Raw genomic sequence first — 19,504 nt, 5'->3', positions numbered from 1 at the left:
CAGAGACAGGCTTGGCGATGATAGGCAACCTTAAAGTAGAAAGGGTCTAAACCATCTGACCCAAATGTTTTTTGGGGGTCAAGTTTAAGGAGCTCCTTTAGCACCTTGGACTCAGTGACCGCCTGCAGGGAGAAACTTTGTAGCGGGTAGAGGAAAAAAAGGGAGGAGCATCGGGGCTAGTCGCATTAGAAGGGGTAGGAGATGAGGAAATGTTGGACGGGCAAGAAGACATGGCTGAGTCAAATAGGAATCCTGACTTAATGAAGTGGTGATTAAAGAGCTCAGCCATGTGCTTCTTGTCAGTAACAACCACATCATCAACTTTAAGTAACATGGGCAGGTGTGAGGAGGAGGGTTTATTCTCCAGGTCTTTAACCGTTTTCCAGAACTTTTCCAGGGTTAGACCCACAGAGAGAACTGCTCCTTAAAGCCACTAAAGTTGGCCTTTCGGATAGACTGAGGGCCCTTATTTGATGGATCTGGATCAAATACAGTTCCAAAGCAGCACAATAGTAAGCTGAATCAATCTTATAGGCCGATGTCCATTCTCTTCTTACATTTCCATATTTTTTAATTTAATTTTTTTAAATAATGATGAATTGGCCGGTGGTTAATGGTCAACTTGTCAACAAACATGTTACACTTTTACACAAATACATGAATGAATCACCTACCAGACCCACTTTAATACAAAGCAGCATACATTTATTTTGACATATTTACAACTTCTCACTATCCAGTTATTTACATGATTTAAAACACATATGACATGAAAGTACAGAACATCATGATCACACCTATGGCACAGGGAAAATGTTTGTTTTTGTGTTTTGTGAGATGGCGCTGTGAAAAGTACAACCTACATGCAATCCCCAAGAAAATCAAAAAGTCAGTTTTTACAGAATATGTGATATTCTTACTCTATACCCCAAATAGGGCCAGATTTACTTAGTGTGCACCAGTGGAGGCTGCTGAGGGTAGGACGGCTCATAATGGCTGGAATGGAGTGAATGGAATGGCATTAAATGTGTTTGATACCATTCCATTTATTCCATTCCAGCCATTATTACCAATCTACTGTTTTTTACTCTAATGAAAATATTGCCTTAGGAAATAAGGGCCACAGCGTCTAATGTAGCTTTTGCACGTCTTTTGAGGATCTAGATTTGAGATCAAATCAGAGGTCACTTCAATACATGGTTGTGGTCACCTCCATTTCAATTCAGAAAGTTTATTAAAATTCAAAATAGCACTTTTAAAAATCTTGAATTGTAAGTCATGTCATTCTAAATTTAAATGGTTTTGACCACAACCCTACTTCAATCAATACAATGTGGTCTCACATAGATGTAATACAAATATCTCAGTTCCCTCTTAAAATCTGCTGGTGAGAATGCAAATGTCGTCTGCTTCCAGAAAGCGAACCAGCTGGTGATGTGCTGTGTGCCTGCCAGGAACATTAGGTGGGTGAACATCAGCGAAGTCTCATCCAAGCAGGCAAAACTGGTTGCAATGTCATTTTGATGACATGGTCAGGTTTCATAAGTAAGTTTTGTTATTGTCTTTTTATTTAAAATGTATTAATTTAGCAGACACTCTTACCCAGAGCAATTTAGAAGAGCAGTTAGGGTTATACTTTTCACCTAGTCGGCTCAGGATTCGAACCAGTGGCCTTTCAGTTACTGGCCTAAACGCTCTTAATCTGACCAAATAACAACCAAAATATTACTCTTTCCCATGACCTCTTGATGTCATCGCCTGGTTATACTGTAACAGAGACCGTTCTGTTGCATCTGGAATTATGAAGTCTCAACCATACAACCACAAAATGATGCCATTAAGACGACATTTGCCAAATTTTTGCCTCATGGGATTCTTCTGTTGAAAAAATTCTGACAAAACAGAGAAATAAATCAGGAACAGCTAAAAGGCAATCAAAATTCAGTAAAGAACCTAGTTGGGTTTTGATACCTCACCTTTATGGGGCAACTGTTATAAATTGAACACAACAATGAAATACAACACTTGTGGCTGAAATTGAGTTAGTTCATGGTTCTTGAAGTTATTGCTAGTCAATAGACAGGATGTGTGTGGTATTAGTAACACTAATTCTCTTTAAATCTTGTTCCCTCTTTAGAAACTGGAACACTTAATTACGAGACTCAAACTTCATGAAGCATAGATGAATTCTGCCATGACATGACACCAAGCACATTACCTAATGATAGTTCATCATGTCACTTTTTGACCAACGACATCACAAAACACAGTCATTAATTTAAATGTAACTTACTAAAGATCCCAAACTGCTGCATGATATTGTAATGTCATGCTATACTGTGTGAAGTGTCACAAAATGGTTTAGGGACCCTAAACCAATTTGTGACACTTCACACAGTATAGCATGACATTACAATACATGTTACTGCTACAGCTATGCAGGCTTTATAACAGTGTGCAAAGTGCTACCCAGCCAATTCACTCCATACTGGGAATCTGACTTATACTGTACAATACATCAGACATTATAACAATAAAGAATACAGGTAAGGAGAACGAATGCCCTATGAATAGGCATGCAGCGCATTTACAGAACGACCTCAGCTCTATACTGTACATGACCAGAGCCATATAGATACATATGTCTGGCTCCCTTATATACACATATGTATACATATGGCTTTGTACATGACCCTTCCAGGCAGTGTTTGACACTGCATCAGTGAGACATTTAAAAACAAATTCTTACAAAAGTATTATATACAGAGCATAAAGGAAGCAGCGAGACTCTTCATTTTGTACATTTCTCAAGTGTCCTGATCGTCTCCCTTTAGAAGGTGGCAAAACTCAAGAGATCTGCATGGGAGATACGAAATCAAATCAATATTTCATTTAAATGTATGGATTAAAATATTTCATTTAAATGTATGGATGAAAGATGTAGGTCAAAGTATGGTAGTTAATCTTAAGGACATATATTTCAATCAAGAGAATACAGTGGTAGCAGGGAGGACTTCTTTCACTGTTATTTATCAACTATAGTTTTATTGGTTCCATGGTCTTTAATAGATGAGATTAAAAAGATTCTGGAGTCTAGAACGATTGTAGAACAAGCGTAAAGGGGCTTACCTTCGTTACAACCTTTAGTTTGCTTGAGGTGTTTCAGGTAAACAAACTGATGTGTGACGGGGAAAGAAAGGAAAGTGAAAATAAATGAAAAGTGCACTCACCAAATCCTGGGTTTATAATCCTGGTTGTATTTAAATGTTTTTTCAATACATCATCTCTATGCAGAGTGATTCAACAAAAGGTCAACAGAATTTAATCCCTTAGTACTGGCTATGACCACCAGGTGGGCATAACTATACTGAAACCACACTTATTTTGTTGGTTTAAAGGAAAACTCCACCCCCAAAATATGTAACGTTCAAAATACAGAACTCTGCAGCATCATATGATTCAAAATGCATCATACAGGCCAGATTTCTTATTTTTAAAGTTACATATCTTGAAAACTTGATTGCTGACATGCAAAACATTTTGGGGAATAAATCATCAATGGACTAATGAAACAAATACCAAAATATAGTTTTGGGGTGGAGTTTTCCTTGAACATGGAAGTAAAAAAAAAAATAAGTATATACGTTTTTAAATAATCAATTGTGGTTCTTACCAACTCTCTCTCACTACTTCAATGTCGCTCACTAGATTCTGTGCTAAACAGATCCCAAAAATCTGAAAAAGGGCACAAAGATTAGGTGAGACATCGCTACTGTGGTGATAGATCTAGTTGATTTCAGTGTTTCATGGTCAGTTTTATGATCAGCAATACAGTTTTTTTAATGTCTAAATTATATTCTCAGACAATAGCCTAAGTCATCATTTAGTATCATTTTGGGCGGCAGGTAGCCTAGTGGTCAGCGCTTTGGACCAGTAACCGAAAGGTTGCTAGATCGAATCCCTGAGCTGACATGGTAAAAATCTGTCGTTCTGACCCTGAACAAGGCAGTTAATCCACTGTTCCTAGGCCTTTATTGTAAATAATAATTTGTTCTTAACTGACTTGCCTAGTTAAATAAAGGTAAAATAAAAAATAGTAGCAAGTAAAGTCCACAACCATATGCACAAGCATAGTCAGCTATGAACATAAAAAGCAGAGATAAACAATGTTTCAAGACATCTTAAGAAATTGATCATTGACACCACTATCAAATAAAAAAAACCTGGCTATTTCAAGTTACAGTCCATTCCCGCGACATATCAGAGAAAATGTCAGAGACAATGTTGAAAGTACAGCCCCTTAAAGCTACATTCTGGGATTTGAAAAAACAACAAAAGAGGTGCCCGCTATTTGTTTTATTATACATCTGAGGGATGGGGGTCGGGAAATGTAACCCCTCTCAAATTCATAGACAGCACTCTAGATGCAAGGTCTGACAGTCCATGACATCTACATGATAGTTTCAACCATATTAGTTCACATTCTTCGTGTTTGTAGACAATGGAATAATGAAACCTTGGAGGGGATTCAACCCATAGAACGTTGTCGAACAATGTACCTTTTTAAAGCCAATGTTACCGCATACGTGGAGATCGCATCCAAGGTAAACATGGCAGATGTCAGCTCTATTGGAAATTATCTGAATATGTCAAGTGCTCCATAACGCAGCTTTGGATTGATTTCCGTCCCTTATATTTTGGATTATGGTGAAGACAAACAGTTGTGCTAAACTCATGAGGCATTTATAAATTATACATATACAGTGAGCTATATCAATGTGTAAAATATCAAGAATTGAAATTACCATTGAACAGCTTCTCAAATCCCAGGCTTTAGCTTTAAAACCAAAAATGCACTGAAAGCAGACAGGTAAAACTAGGATTCATACTTCGGTGTATTTGGGGCTTATGTGTTCCCAACCTGTAGTAAAGCGATTCCTATGAAGATCCCTGCCACCACTGTCAGGTTGTCTTGAAGCCACTTCTCAAACTGAGGCACACAGCCTTTGATGTAGATAAAGGTCATCTGCTCCGAGTCCTAACACAACAGATACGACACAAAACAAAACAATGACCTTTCATGCTAACATTTTTATCTTACAGTCCATAATTTAATTGGTATTTACTCTGTTATCAAGTGTAGCTCAGTTGGTTAGAGCATCATGCTACCACCACATTTACAAAAAACAGTTACTATACTAGAAGTCGCTTTGGATAACAGCGTCTGCTAAATGGCATAGCTACTTTAAAGTATTGTTATATTATTATGTGAATTGTACATCAGGTTAATCATGGTTCAGTAGCCTAGATGTTAAATGTCAGCTTTTGTTAGCCACCTTATTAGTCACCTCAAGTGTTTTCGCGGGCACTATGGGGTGAAGTTTCTCCTACATATAGATCTAGGAACAGCTTCCCCTCCCCCAATCCTAAATGCAAAACTGACCAAAGATCAGCGTGTAGCGGCAACTTCACCCTGAATTGCATGCCATATACAGTGAGCTCCAAAGGTATTGAGACAGTGACACATTTCACAACATTTGTTGTTTTGAAATGTGAATAAGGATGAGTGAGACTGATGAAAAATATGCGTCTCACTCATCATTATTCACGATTCATTAAAGATTATCCGTAATCATGGTAGCATACACATTAATGTAGAAGAGTTAAGAAACATATTATATTCTTATAAACAAGTGTTTAGACCACAAGCTTGATGTAATCATTGCGTGCTAGGAATAGGAGACCAAATATTCAACTTTTGATTACTTTAAACTCCTTTAAGCACAATTAGGGCTGTGGCGGTCATGAAATTGGGTTAGCCGGTGAATTTCAAGCTAATAACTGCCGGTCTCATGGTAATTGACCGATAATTAACACATTTAACATCTACTGGCATTCATGCATAGCCTACAAGCCACTGATGCAGACCTTAGGAACATCTACACTTTAAAAAGTATAAGAAATCCATGTACTATAGCCTACACCATCACAATAAATCCATGATTTATTTTATACCAGTCTAAAGAAACATGATATGAAGAAAATGTAGTGTGTTTCAGAAGAACAGAATAGCATACTCTGAGTTGTCCTTATCTGGCTTATTTTATCTTATCTGGCTTATCTGGCAATGCCATATGGCTGTGGGCTACACTAGTTCATTTAGCAGACATGATTTGCTTTGAATTCCGTGGCATTATTTTAGATGATTTTATATAGTATGAAGAACACAATTGAACATAGCTGAATAAAATAAAAATGATATTTTCTCCAAATTATTTGGGGGAGTGCGCACATGCGGCTATTCTGTGTTGAGAGGTTAATAAAGAAACAGGTACTCCTATATGTTTAATTTAGAGTTATTTATGTAACTTTAGTTGTGAAACAAACCTTGGGCTATGTGTTTAGATTTTTAAAACATTCTAGGGCTGCATAATGCGACTCTAATGATGATTTGAAAGGCATGAGCTCTGCTTTGTTTTTTGCACAGGCTGTACACACTTCATCAGTCTTTTAAAATTTGACAAGCACTGGATAATGTATCAGATTTCACGGCGGCATTCTTTTTGTGTGGCCATAATGCCCCCTAAAAAAATCCATGCCTTTTGCGACCAGCAGCTGTTGTGCCCTTGGGCTGAATATAATAATTATAATTCCCTTCTCCCAGCTGGGCGCGCTGAAGAACCTCTCACTCTCTGTCACTTGATCGGGTCTTTCTCACAGGATACAAGTGAAGACAGACACATCGGGGACGCAACTGTCCTCCATATCTAACTCCGAAGCGCAAATTGAAGATATTGGAAGAACTGTCCACATTTATTTTTGTCAATCAACAAGAGAAGTAGGCCTAACGAACAGCAAACACACACTCTACTATCCCCCATAGAACAAAAGTTGACCTATTCTGTGCGGGAAATAAATATTCCCAGCATAGTCTGGGACAGTTGTGGGATGTCATAATACAACCACTAGCATCAAAAACACTTTTAAAGTAATGACGCAACAGATCAGAACGTTTAACTTAAAATGTTGCTAAACTATTAGGCTATTTCTTCACATTATAAGCTCAGCAATGACCCATGGCATTAGGCTATACGCGCAAATGTTCCATTAGCAGGAAAACACTACCCTCAAAAGTGACAGCAAATGCAATTATGCATGTAATGCTTTTATTATAAATGTGTATTTTAATGGTTAAATTTATATTGAAACTCAAACTTGATACCCACTCGCTGCATATGTATGCCAGTTGGGCTCTACACCTGTTGTAAATCAGATTAATGTGCTTAACTTTACGAAGTTATTTGGCCACTTGATTTTTGATACCGTCACGACCGTCATATGAATAATTGGACCAAGGCACAGCGTGAGTAGAGTTCCACATTTTAATGATAGTGAAACTTCCAAAACAACAAAGATATAACGATCGTGAAATACGTAGCGCACATAGGCACTCATACAAAACAATATCCCCCATAGCAGGTGGGAAAAAGGACACACTAAGTATGATCCCCATTTAGAGGTAACGATTAACAGCTGCCTCCAATTGGGAACCATACACACACACCAACATAGAAATACAATACCTAGAAACCCCCCTAGTCACGCCCCGACCCACTACACCACAGAGAACCCCGAGGGCTCTCCATGGTCAGATGCAAACGTTGGGCTATATGTTTAGATTTTTTTTTTTTATATTCTAAGGCTGCGACCGTAATGATGATTTGAAAAAATGCTTTGATTTTCCCGGCAACAAATATATAATTCACAAGTGATAGCCTAATATTGTCAACCATCAGACTATTCTTGATTTAATCTTGTCTTTACATATACTAAATAATATATAATATGTAATATAATATATGTAATGTAATATAATGTAATATATGTGTGAATTTTTATTTATTTAGAATGGACCATTATCATGCACCTGTCTCGAAGCAGGGGCAGGAGGAAAAAATACATGTCATCTATGCACTTAAATAGCGAATGGAGGATGCTATTCCCATTGTTAATCTTCATGCCATCCTGTTGTAAAGAGAAGCAATGTGCTTAATATTAGAAAAGTTGAGAAATAAATATAGTAGGCATAGCTTATAGAAAGCTGATGGGATCCTCCTCTTTTTAATAGAGGCCATCATTCTGTTTTCTCACGTAATTGCATAGCCTATAGAAATGTTGCATGAGCTCATGGGCTCTCGTGAAGTGTTTGATTAGATATTCGATAACATTTGCATTGATGTCAGAGTGATTAGAGGGACAATAGAGTGCTGAGTACCAAACTTGGTAGGCTACTAATGACCATCAACAGCATCAGAGCTTGAAGAAGCCTAATTACCGTGACTAAACGGTCACGAGGAATTTGACTATCATGACTCATGGCCGTCGGTGTGGCGGTAATACGGTCACCATAACAGCCCTAGTCAGAATAATTTTTGGTCCCCCTAAAATGGGTGGACTATGTACAAATCGTGCTGCAATTTTTAAACGGTTCCCCCGATATGAATAAAAATACCCTCAAATTAAGCTGACAATCCAAAAATGTTTGTATCATTTCAAATCCAAAGTGCTGGAGTACAGAGCCAAAACAACAAAACATTTGTCACTGTCCCAATACTCTTGGAGCTTACTATATCTCACCAAATGGCCATTCCATGAACATCCTGCAGTTCACCATGTCCTTTTGTTAAAATACCTTCCCTGAACTGAATCTTATCAAAACAGTCTCCAAATGTATGCTTTTCACAGTTTGAGGGTAATGTTTGGAAAATAAATACACCCCTTCCTTACATTACTCTCTCTCCCATGGTACTTGGCCCAAAGCACATTTCTCCACCATGAGTAATTCCATGCAACCCATAGTACTGAGGGAACCAGCTGTTGTTAAATGGGGGGCTGGGAGAGTGGTGATGGACTGTGAGACCAGTGTTGTGACAGACTTGGGTGGAGTGCAGTAAGAATTACCTCATCTAGCTCAACCAACCTGCCAATGACTAATGGGAAACAGTTTTCTACGATTCCTATTTCGCAATTCCACTGTTTTATTTTGAGGGCTGCCTTTTGATGAAACAACCCATCCCCATGCTGTGGAAAAAGCTCCCAGAGCTTGCTTCCAAGTGAACTGACTGCCGTAATGTTGGATTCTGGGGCTGTATGTATCAAGTGTCTCGGAGTAGGAGTGCTGATCTAGGATCAAGTCCCCCCTTTCCATGTAATATTATTCATTTTGATCCAAGAGGCAAGACAGTGGGTCTCTGAAGAACGTTTTCCCCTCTACTACTCAGGCATTGCACCAGCCTAACTGTGTCGGCTCAACACTAATAACAGCAACTTTCGAGTTAGAATATAGGTGAAGACTCTTGGATTAAGTACTTCACAGCATTTCCAGGAATCTCAAATAAGTTACTGTTGGGAAATAACATATTTTCTGCAAAAATAATGATTAAACTCACCGCTTTAGCTCGAATGTCGTAGCCACACTGGGTGTTAATGACATCCTCCTACAATATAAACGAGAGGATATTTATAAACGGTATATTCACAGCATTCGCCTAATTGACTCAAAACCAAACCTGGGACAAGTTTGCAAACAGTAGATAGAAATGGATGTAGAGGCTGCTAAAACTGGGGTTGTTAATGAGCTTGATATAGGCATATACAGTGGGGCAAAAAAGTATTTAGTCGGCCACCATTTGTGCAAATTCTCCCACTTAAAAAGATAAGGGTACACTTCAACTATGACAGACAAAATGAGAGAAAAAAAATCCAGAAAAACACATTGTATGATTTTTAATGAATTTATTTGCAAATTATGGTGGAAAAAAAGTATTTGGTCACCTACAAACAAGCAAGATTTCTGTCTCTCACAGACCTGTAACTTCTTCTTTAAGAGGCTCCTCTGTCCTCCACTCGTTACCTGTATTAATGGCACCTGTTTGAACTTGTTATCAGTATAAAAGGCATCTGTCCACAACCTCAAACAGTCACACTCCAAACTCCACTATGGCCAAGACAAAAGAGCTGTCGAAGGACATCAGAAACAAAATTGTAGACCTGCACCAGGCTGGGAAGACTGAATCTGCAATAGGTAAGCAGCTTGGTTTGAAGAATTTTTTTTTTTTTTTTTTTACCTTTATTTTACTAGGCAAGTCAGTTAAGAACAAATTCTTATTTTCAATGACGGCCTAGGAACAGTGGGTTAACTGCCTGTTCAGGGGCAGAACGACAGATTTGTACCTTGTCAGCTCGGGGATTTGAACTTGCAACCTTTCGGTTACTAGTCCAACACTCTAACCACTAGGCTACGCTGCCGCCCCGGCTGTGGTAGCAATTATTAGGAAATGGAAGACATACAAGACCACTGATAATCTCCCTCGATCTGGGGCTCCACGCAAGATCTCACCCCGTGGGGTCAAAATGATCACAAGAGCGGTGAGCAAAAAAAACAGAACCACATGGGGGGACCTAGTGAATGACCTGCAGAGAGCTGGGACCAATGTAACAAAGCCTACCATCAGTAACACACTACGCCGCCAGGGACTCAAATCCTGCAGTGCCAGACGTGTCCCCCTGCTTAAGCCAGTACATGACCAGGCACGTCTAAAGTTTGCTAGAGAGCATTTGGATGATCCAGAAGAAGATTGGGAGAATGTCATATGGTCAGATGAAACCAAAATATAACTTTTTGGTAAAAACCCAACTCGTCATGTTTGGAGGACAAAGAATGCTGAGTTGCACCCAAAGAACACCATACCTACTGTGAAGCATGGGGGTGGAAACATCATGCTTTGGGGCTGTTTTTCTGCAAAGGGACCAGGACGACTGATCTGTGTAAAGGAAAGAATGAATGGGGCCATGTATGGTGAGATTTTGAGTGAAAACCTCCTTCCATCAGCAAGGGCATTGAAGATGAAATGTGGCTGGGTCTTTCAGCATGACAATGATCCCAAACACACCGCCCGGGCAACGAACGAGTGGCTTCGTAAGAAGCATTTCAAGGTCCTGGAGTGGCCTAGCCAGTCTCCAGATCTCAACCCCATAGAAAATCTTTGGAGGGAGTTGAAAGTCCGTGTTGCCCATCAACAGCCCCAAAACATCACTGCTCTAGAGGAGATCTGCATGGAGGAATGGGCCAAAATACCAGCAACAATGTGTGAAAACCTTGTGAAGACTTACAGAAAACGTTTGACCTCTGTCATTGCCAACAAAGGGTATATAACAAAGTATTCAGATAAACTTTTGTTATTGACCAAATACTTATTTTCCACCATAATTTGGAAATAAATTCATAAAAAATCCTACAATGTGATTTTCTGGATTTTTTTCTTCTCATTTTGTCTGTCATAGTTGAAGTGTACCTATGATGAACATTACAGGCCGCTCTCATCTTTTTAAGTGGGAGAACTTGCACAATTGGTGGCTGACTAAATACTTTTTTGCCCCACTGTATACCTGTATAGTAAGCCAAACCATTAGTTATTTTTAATTTTAATATATTATTTTATTTTTAATATCATGGATAATGTCAATGTCAAGGACTTAGATTTTGCACGTGCTTGTAGGCAAGGAAATGTAATTTGAAGATATATGCCATCTGGTCTTGTTGCATGCTAAAAAAAGAGATTTCATCATAAACATCTTCAAACAAGGTTCAGCTAGGGTTATATAGCCTATTTGTGTGCCGTTTGGCTGTAGTATGAGTTAGTTCTGTGCGGCACAGGCTAGTTGTTTCCCTCCTTGTATGTGTCATATGAGTATGATTTATGGTGACGTGAAGTTAGCCACTGAGACGTTAACCCCTTAAAAAGGGACATGAGCTAAGATAGGACATTCTGTTCGGCAGCCTCTGAGAAGACTAAACACTACGATCTGAATGCTGTAATCTAGCCAGTGCGTTTGACAGAGACTACGACATGTCTTCTGACTAGGCAGAGAGAAACAACTAGGAAGGTATTGAGCTTTAACCTACTGACTTTGCTAAGTGTGTTCGCAGGCCACTTTACTATTCAAGTGTATTGGTATGAACTAATGTAATACGCTGGTGGCTGGACATTAGAATGGGGCATTTTATAACTGAAGTACTGACTGATCAACTCCAAGAAAAGCTGTCTGTACTTCAGAAGATAGTGGGTATAGTTCAGTGAAGTGAGAGAACACGTACTGCGGGGTCTTTGGTGCAGCATGAAAAGGGGACTCCGCACTTCTCGCGACTTGGGTTGGAATCAGTGCAGTTGAAGTAGATGTTCAAGTTCCAGTCGTCTGCCCCAAAGGCTCCACAACACTCCCACTGGAAAGGCCAAAGAGACAGAACAACATCATGTTTAGACATCAACAACGTCTTATGCTGAGCTCAGACAAGGGACGCAAAAAACGTCATACCAGTAGGACAAGAAAGCAAGAAAATGAGTGATGGCAAAAGCAAGCCAGCACAATGGTATGAGTTGCTATGGTGATTTCAGTAAATAAACATTGCAAATCAACATCCGGTAGAAAACAAAGCTAGGGCACACACCAAAAGTTGAAATATTTGAACTCTGGTGGCAAGTGTCATCTACTGTGGCGGCTAATGACATTCACCTCCAGCCTCAACAGCATTTACCGTCATGCTCTCATTGAAAACAATTACATTGTTTGCCATCAACCTCGTACCATATAAACGCAGCATTACTGAGAGGTAAACATTGCATTCAGTAATACACATAATTGAGCATTCAGTAATACTCAACAGCATTTACCGTCATGCTCTCATTGAAAACAATTACATTGTTTGCCATCAACCTCGTACCATATAAACGCAGCATTACTGAGAGGTAAACATTGCATTCAGTAATACACATAATTGAGCATTCAGTAATACACATAATTGAATTGCTACTAGCATCACAGTGGGTGTGGCCCTTACATTACTTTCCATTAACCTAGGTAGTTGTCAATCCACATAGACAGTTTTATGTGCATTTGGCTATTTAGCTAGCTAGGTAATGCTAGGCAGAAGCTTCTGAAAATAACTAACGTAAACTCACCCCATTCCGTACAAATGTGCGTAACCGCAACATTCAAACGAGGCTACAAAGAAAACTAATGGGACTGTAGCGACTGTGTTGACTTCAAAATCGGGAGTGTGAACTAGGTTTCTATTCAAGAATTGATGGACATGGTAATGGCTCTATAGTATTGGAGAAAAGTTGAAAAGTTGTATACATTTCCCAAATGGCCCACCCGTGAAGGAAAGGTCTGAAAAGGTCTATGCTTTCCTATCAGTGCCTTCAGAAAGTATTCATACCCCTTGACTTGTTCCACTTATTTTTCACCCATCTACATAGAATAATCCATGAAGACAAAGTGAAAACATGTTTTTTTTAAATTTTGTAAATTGATTGAAAATGAAATGCCTAATTTACGTAAGTGTTCACAGCCCCTGAGTCAATACATGTTAGAATCACCTTTGGGAGCGATTACAGCTGTGAGTCTCTCAGAGCTTAGCACACCTGCATTGTACAATATATATATTTTTATCAAGCACTATCAATTTGGTTGTTGATCGTTCCTAGACAGCCATTTTCAACTCTTGCTATAGATTTTCAAGCTGATTTAAGTAAAACCTGTAACTAGGCCACTCAGGAACATTCAATGTTGTCTTGATAAGCAACTCCAGTGTATGGCTTTGTGTTTTGGTTATTTTCCTGCTGAAGGGTGAATTTGTCTCCCAGTGTCTGTTGGAAAGCAGACTGAACCAGGTTTTCCTCTAGGATTTTGCCTGTGCTTTGCTCTATTCTTTTTCTTTTTATCCTAAAAAACTCACTAGACCTTGCCGATGACAAGCATATCCATAACTTGACACAGCCACAACCATGCTTGAAAATATGAAGAGTGATGTTGGATTTTCCCCAAACATAATGTTTTGTATTCAGGACATTAAGTTAATATCTTAGGCACATTGTAATGGCATTCTTCCTCCTCTTCTGAGGAGGAGTAGCGAGAAGGATCGGAGGACCAATGCGCTGCGTGGTAAGTGTCCATAACATTTATTTTAAGACAAACTGAACACTATGAAATACAAAACAATAAATGTGAACATGAACGAAAACCGAAACAGTACCGTGTGGCAACAAACACCCACAACTCAAAAGTGAAACCCAGGCTACACAAGTATGATTCTCAATCAGACAACTAACGACACCTGCCTCTGATTGAGAACCATACTAGGCTAAACTCAAAACCCCAACATAGAAAAACACACAGACTGTCCACCCCAACTCATGCCCCGACCAAACTAAATAAAGACAAAACAAAGGAAATAAAGGTCAGAACGTGACACACATTATTTTTGCAGTTTTACTTAAGTACCTTATTGCAAACAGGATGCATGTTTTGTATTATGTGTATTCTGTACAGGCTTCCTTCTTTTCACTTTGTCATTTAGGTTAGTATTGTAGAGTAACTACAATGTTGTTGATGCATCCTCAGTTTTCACCTATCACAGTCATTAAACTATGTAACTTTTTTAATGTCACCATTCAGCCTCATGGTGAAATCCTTGAGCGTTTTCCTTCCTCTCCAGCCACTGAGTTAGGAAGGACGCCTGTATCTTTGTAGTGGCTGGGTATATTGATACATCATCCAAAGTGTAATTAATAACTTCACCATGTTCAATGGGATATTCAGTGTATTTTTTATTTGTATTTTTACCCATCTGTCACACCCTGACCTTAGAGAGCCTTTTAATTTCTCTATTTGGTTAGGTCGGGGTGTGATTTGGGTGGGCATTCTAGTTTTTTCTATTTCTTTGTTGACCGGGTATGGTTCCCAATCCGAGGCAGCGGTCTATCGTTGTCTCTGATTGGGGATCATACTTAGGCAGACTTTTTTCCACCTTTAGTTTGTGGGATCTTGAATGTTTGTGTGCAGTTGCTTTCTGCACTGCATGTAGCTTTATGTTTGTTTTTTTGTATATTGTTGTTTTTTCGGTGTCATTTAAATAAAGGAAAAATGTACGCCTACCACGCTGCACCTTGGTCCAATCAATCTCTAAACGATCGTGACACCATCTACCATTAGGTGGTCTCTTGGCATTGGAAATCCTCCCTGGTCTTTGTGGTTGAATCTGTGTTTGAAATTCACTGCTCAACTGAGGGACCTTGTTCAGCTAATTTTTACTCCTGAACTTATTTGGGTTTGCCATTGAATACTTACTGACTAAAGACATTTCAGCCCTACATTTTTTATTAATTTGTAAAAATTTAGAAAAACATAATTCCACTTTGACATTTAGGGGTATTGTGTGTAGGCCAGTGACACAAAATCTCAATTGAATTAATTTTAAATTCAGGCTGTAACACAGCAAAATGTGTAAAAGTTTAAGGAGTGTGAATACTTTTTTCTAGATTTTACTCTTAAAATCACACTTAAAAAAATATATATATTTTTTTTAAGTCCACAACAATGCTTAAACCATATCAGGAGACCATTTTTGATGTCAGTGAAAAATATACAAACTAATATTTTTTCAACTGAACACAGGCAACAGACCATTTGGCTAGTGGTGTTTCTGTACTGTAGGCCTATGACAATGTAAGGAGCTGTTGGTGGACTTCAGGAAAAGGATGGCCGAACAGGCCTCCATTAACATCGATGGGGCTGAAGTGGAACAGGTTGAGAGTTTCAAGTTCCTTGGTGTCCACATCATCAAAGAACTATCATAGTCCAAACACACCAAGGCAGCTGTGAAGAGAGCAGGAGACTGAAAAGATTTGGCATGGGTCCCCAGATCCTCAAAAAGTTCTACAGCTGCACCATCGAGAGCATCCTGACCGGTTGCATCATCGCCTGGTATGGCAACTGCTCGGCATCTGACTGTAAGGCTCTACAGAGGCTAGTGCGTACGGCCCAGTATATCACTGGGGGCAAACTTCCTCACATCCAGGACCTATATATACTAGGCGGTATCAGAGGAAGGCCCAAAAAATTGTCAAAAGACTCCAGTCACACAAATCATAAACTTTTCTCTCTGCTACCGCACGGCAAGCGGTGCCCGAGCACCAAGTCCAGGACCAAAAGGCTCCTTAACAGCTTCTACCCCCAAACCATCAGACTGCTGAACAATTAATCAAAAGGCCATCTGGACTATTTACATTGCACCCCCCCACCCACACACACACTTTGTTTTTACACTGCTGCTACTCGCTGTTTATTATCTATGCATAGTCACTTTACAAATTACCTCACCTAACCTGTACCCCCGCACATTGACTCAGTACTTGTACCCCGTATATAGCCTCATTATTGTCATTTTCTTGTATTACTTTTTGACTTAATTATATTTTTGACTTTAGTTTATTTAGTAATGTTTTCTTAACTCTATTTCTTGAGCTGCATTGTTGGTTAGGGGTTTGTAGTAAGTAAGCATTTCACATGTTGTATTCGGTGCGTGACAAATACAATTTGATTCGATTTGAATGTAGGCCCACAGTCAGCGGTGGCTCACCCATTAGGGCATTAGCAGCCGTGCCCCACTTGTGATTGGTCCACAAAAAAAAACAAAAAAACTTGTGATAAAAAAGTGACAACATTTTTATTTAAAAATATATATATAATTCATGGATTGTGTTGTAAACACTCATAAAAGTCTGGTAAATGTTCAAAACAAGCTGTTGGGCTACTCTGCCCCTCAGTGACTGCCAGCAGTAGCAGCTTCGCCTCTGTGGGCGCATAGGCCGTGCGAACATTGCTTGGATTGTTTTGCCAGCTATTTGCTATGAGGGGGAACTACCCCGGATTGTATTCCAAAGCACTGGGTGTATCACAAAGCATGATCGATTTAATTAGCCAGCTACAGTCATTTTGAGAAACATTGAGAAATATTTTTATGTTTTTGTCAAATTAACCAGTTATCTACCTTTAAAAATCAGCTAGCTAGCTAGCTAGCACCCATGCCAATTTCAAGTCTTTCCAAATTAATATGAAAGTTAACTGGCTAGCGAATCATGCTTTGTGACATTATGTTAGCAATCTATCCCCAGTTACATAATGTGTTTTCACTTATTGCATCTGCATGCTTGTTGCGTTCTCCCTGGTGCACTTGTTGTTCGTGAGCTGGCTGCTCGTTCTAAACAGCATAATCTAATCTGTTCAAAAGAGCGGCAGCATGTGCAGCAATGGTCATTCGGTTTTTGACAAGCAAAAGTGAAATAGGTGTATTTATACTGTTGTTCAAATGCACAGATTGCTTCATACAGTATATATTTTCTAAGAAACTTGTTTCTGTCATGCTCCTTTGTTGACAACTCCAACCACCTCGCGTCACGGATATACAGCCAATCAGCGGTCACCGCTGCCCACACTTTGCTTTAACAAATGCCCTCCCGATTCATACAAATCATCATGATATCATTCTGCCTACTTTGCAGTGAACATTTAATTGGGAAGGTGTATTGGGGTCTGAATTGCGCATCGCAAAGATTCAGCCAAGACTCCGGACCAAACTTTTGTTGCCTTAGTTAACTTTTACCGATAGATATCATAAATTGAAAGCACATAGTCATTTTTTCATCAAATAATTGTTAAAATTCAAACAAATTTTGCTATTTCATTTTTAAGACCCCTTGAAGTAACAAAAAACAATATTTAAAAAGTATTTAATTAACATTTGTATTCGGCCTGACTGCTATTAGCCCATACAAACTGTAGCGATGTGCGGTGAGAGTCGGGAAGCAAGTTCAGGGAGTGAGTGTTTTAAATAATAATAATAATAATAATAAATAAATAAATAAAAACACAACATAATACAAAATAAGAAACACGGACAACGCACAGACATGACACAGAAACAATAACACCTGTGGAAGGAACCAAAGGGAGTGACATATATAGGGAAGGTAATCAAGGAAGTGATGGAGTCCAGTTGAATGATGACGTGCAGGTGCGCGTAACGATGGTGACAGGTGTGCACCATTAAGAGCTGCCTGGTGAACAAGAGGGCGGAGAGGGAGCACACGTGACAGTACCCCCTCCCCGACGCGTGGCTACAGCCGCAGGACGCTGACCAAAATGACAATCCCAGGGATCAGGAGTGGACCAGTCACCTCTGCTGAGGTGCGGGAAACATGTCAGGCCGGCTGAGACGCGGGAGCATGGCGGCCTAGAGCACCGGAGAGAGCAGACGTGACGATACCCCCTCCCCGGCGCCTTCGGCTCCAGCCTCAGGACGCCAACCCAAGGGACGATCCCGGGGATCAGGATCGGACCGGTCATACCTGCTGATGCGCGGGAACCTGTTGCCGGCTGGGACGCGGGAACCTTACAGACCAGCTGAGGCAGAGGATCCTGGCAATCTGGCTGAGGCACAAGAACCTGACGAGCCGGTGGAAGCAGGGGAGCCTGGCGATCCGGCGAAGGCTTGAAAGTCTGACGACCTGGCTGAGGCAGTGGAGCCTGGAAATCCGGCTGAGGCATGAGACCCTGACGAGCTGGCGGAGGCAGGGAAGCCAGGCGATCTGGCTGAGGCATGAAAGCCTGTAGCGGCCCCCATACCTGACATCATTCCACCTGACACAAAAAAAGCACTCTCTGATGCTTACCTAGATGAGGGGTTATTCTTGAACGATGTGCGCTGAGAGTCGGGAAGCAAGTTCAGGGAGTGAGTGTTTTAATAAATAAACACAACATAATACAAAATAAGAAACACGGACAACACACAGACATGACACAGAAACAGAAACAATAATTCCTGGGGAAGGAACCAAAGGGAGTGACATATATAGGGAAGGTAATCAGGGAAGTGATGGAGTCCAGGTAAGTGATGACGCGCAGGTGCGCATAATGATGGTGACAGGGGTGCGCCATCACAAGCTGCCTGGTGACCTAGAGGCCGGAGAAGGAGCACATGTGACACAAACGCATTGAATAACAGATTCCCTAAAGGGAACAACAGATAGTCCCCCCCAAAACAATCAAAATGAAGTTTGTTCTGAAGTGTCTGTCCTGTATCTGAGAGATAAAAAAAAAATCCTGATCTTTCTTTTATTACATTTGTACATGTATTTTACCCCTTATTTTTGTCACTAAAGAGTCTCCATATATAAACTCAGCAAAAAAAAAGAAATGTCCCATTTTCAGGACCCTGTCCTGTCGTAAAAATCCAAATAATTTCACAGATCTTCATTGTAAAGGGTTTAAACACTGTTTCCAATGCTTGTTCAATGAATCATAAACAATTAATCAACATGCACCTGTGGAACAGTCGTTAAGACACTAACAGCTTACGACGGTAGGCAATTAAGGTCACAGTTAGGCAATTAAGGTCAAACTTAGGACACTAAAGAGGCCTTTCTACTGACTCTGAAAAACACCAAAACTAAGATGCCCAGGCTCCCTGCTCATCTGCGTGAACGTGCCTTAGACAAACTGCAAGGAGGCATGAAGACTGCAGATGTGGCCAGGGCAATAAATTGCAATGTCAGTACTGTGACGCCTAAGACAGCGCTATTGGGAGACTCACCAGACATCACTG

The 19,504-nt window shown here is 39.9% G+C and overlaps 1 protein-coding gene across 1 annotated transcript in view; it reads right to left on the bottom strand.

The window, feature by feature from the left end:
• Window positions 1–558: 558 nt before the first annotated feature.
• Window positions 559–19,504, bottom strand: part of LOC110534273 (tetraspanin-5) — a 38,725-nt gene continuing 19,779 nt past the window's right edge. Inside the window, exons 5-10 of the mRNA XM_021619035.2 lie at window positions 12,158–12,283; window positions 9,450–9,497; window positions 4,922–5,038; window positions 3,674–3,735; window positions 3,130–3,175; window positions 559–2,856 (exon numbers count right to left, since the gene is read on the bottom strand). Of these exons, the coding sequence (XP_021474710.1) occupies window positions 3,163–3,175; window positions 3,674–3,735; window positions 4,922–5,038; window positions 9,450–9,497; window positions 12,158–12,283 (366 nt within the window). The 3' untranslated portion in view covers window positions 559–2,856; window positions 3,130–3,162. The remainder of the gene's footprint in view (window positions 2,857–3,129; window positions 3,176–3,673; window positions 3,736–4,921; window positions 5,039–9,449; window positions 9,498–12,157; window positions 12,284–19,504) is intronic.

The sequence above is a fragment of the Oncorhynchus mykiss genome, chromosome 10 (genome assembly GCF_013265735.2).
Source record: "Oncorhynchus mykiss isolate Arlee chromosome 10, USDA_OmykA_1.1, whole genome shotgun sequence".
NCBI lineage: Eukaryota > Metazoa > Chordata > Actinopteri > Salmoniformes > Salmonidae > Oncorhynchus > Oncorhynchus mykiss.
This window is presented reverse-complemented; position numbering and strand designations above follow the sequence as displayed.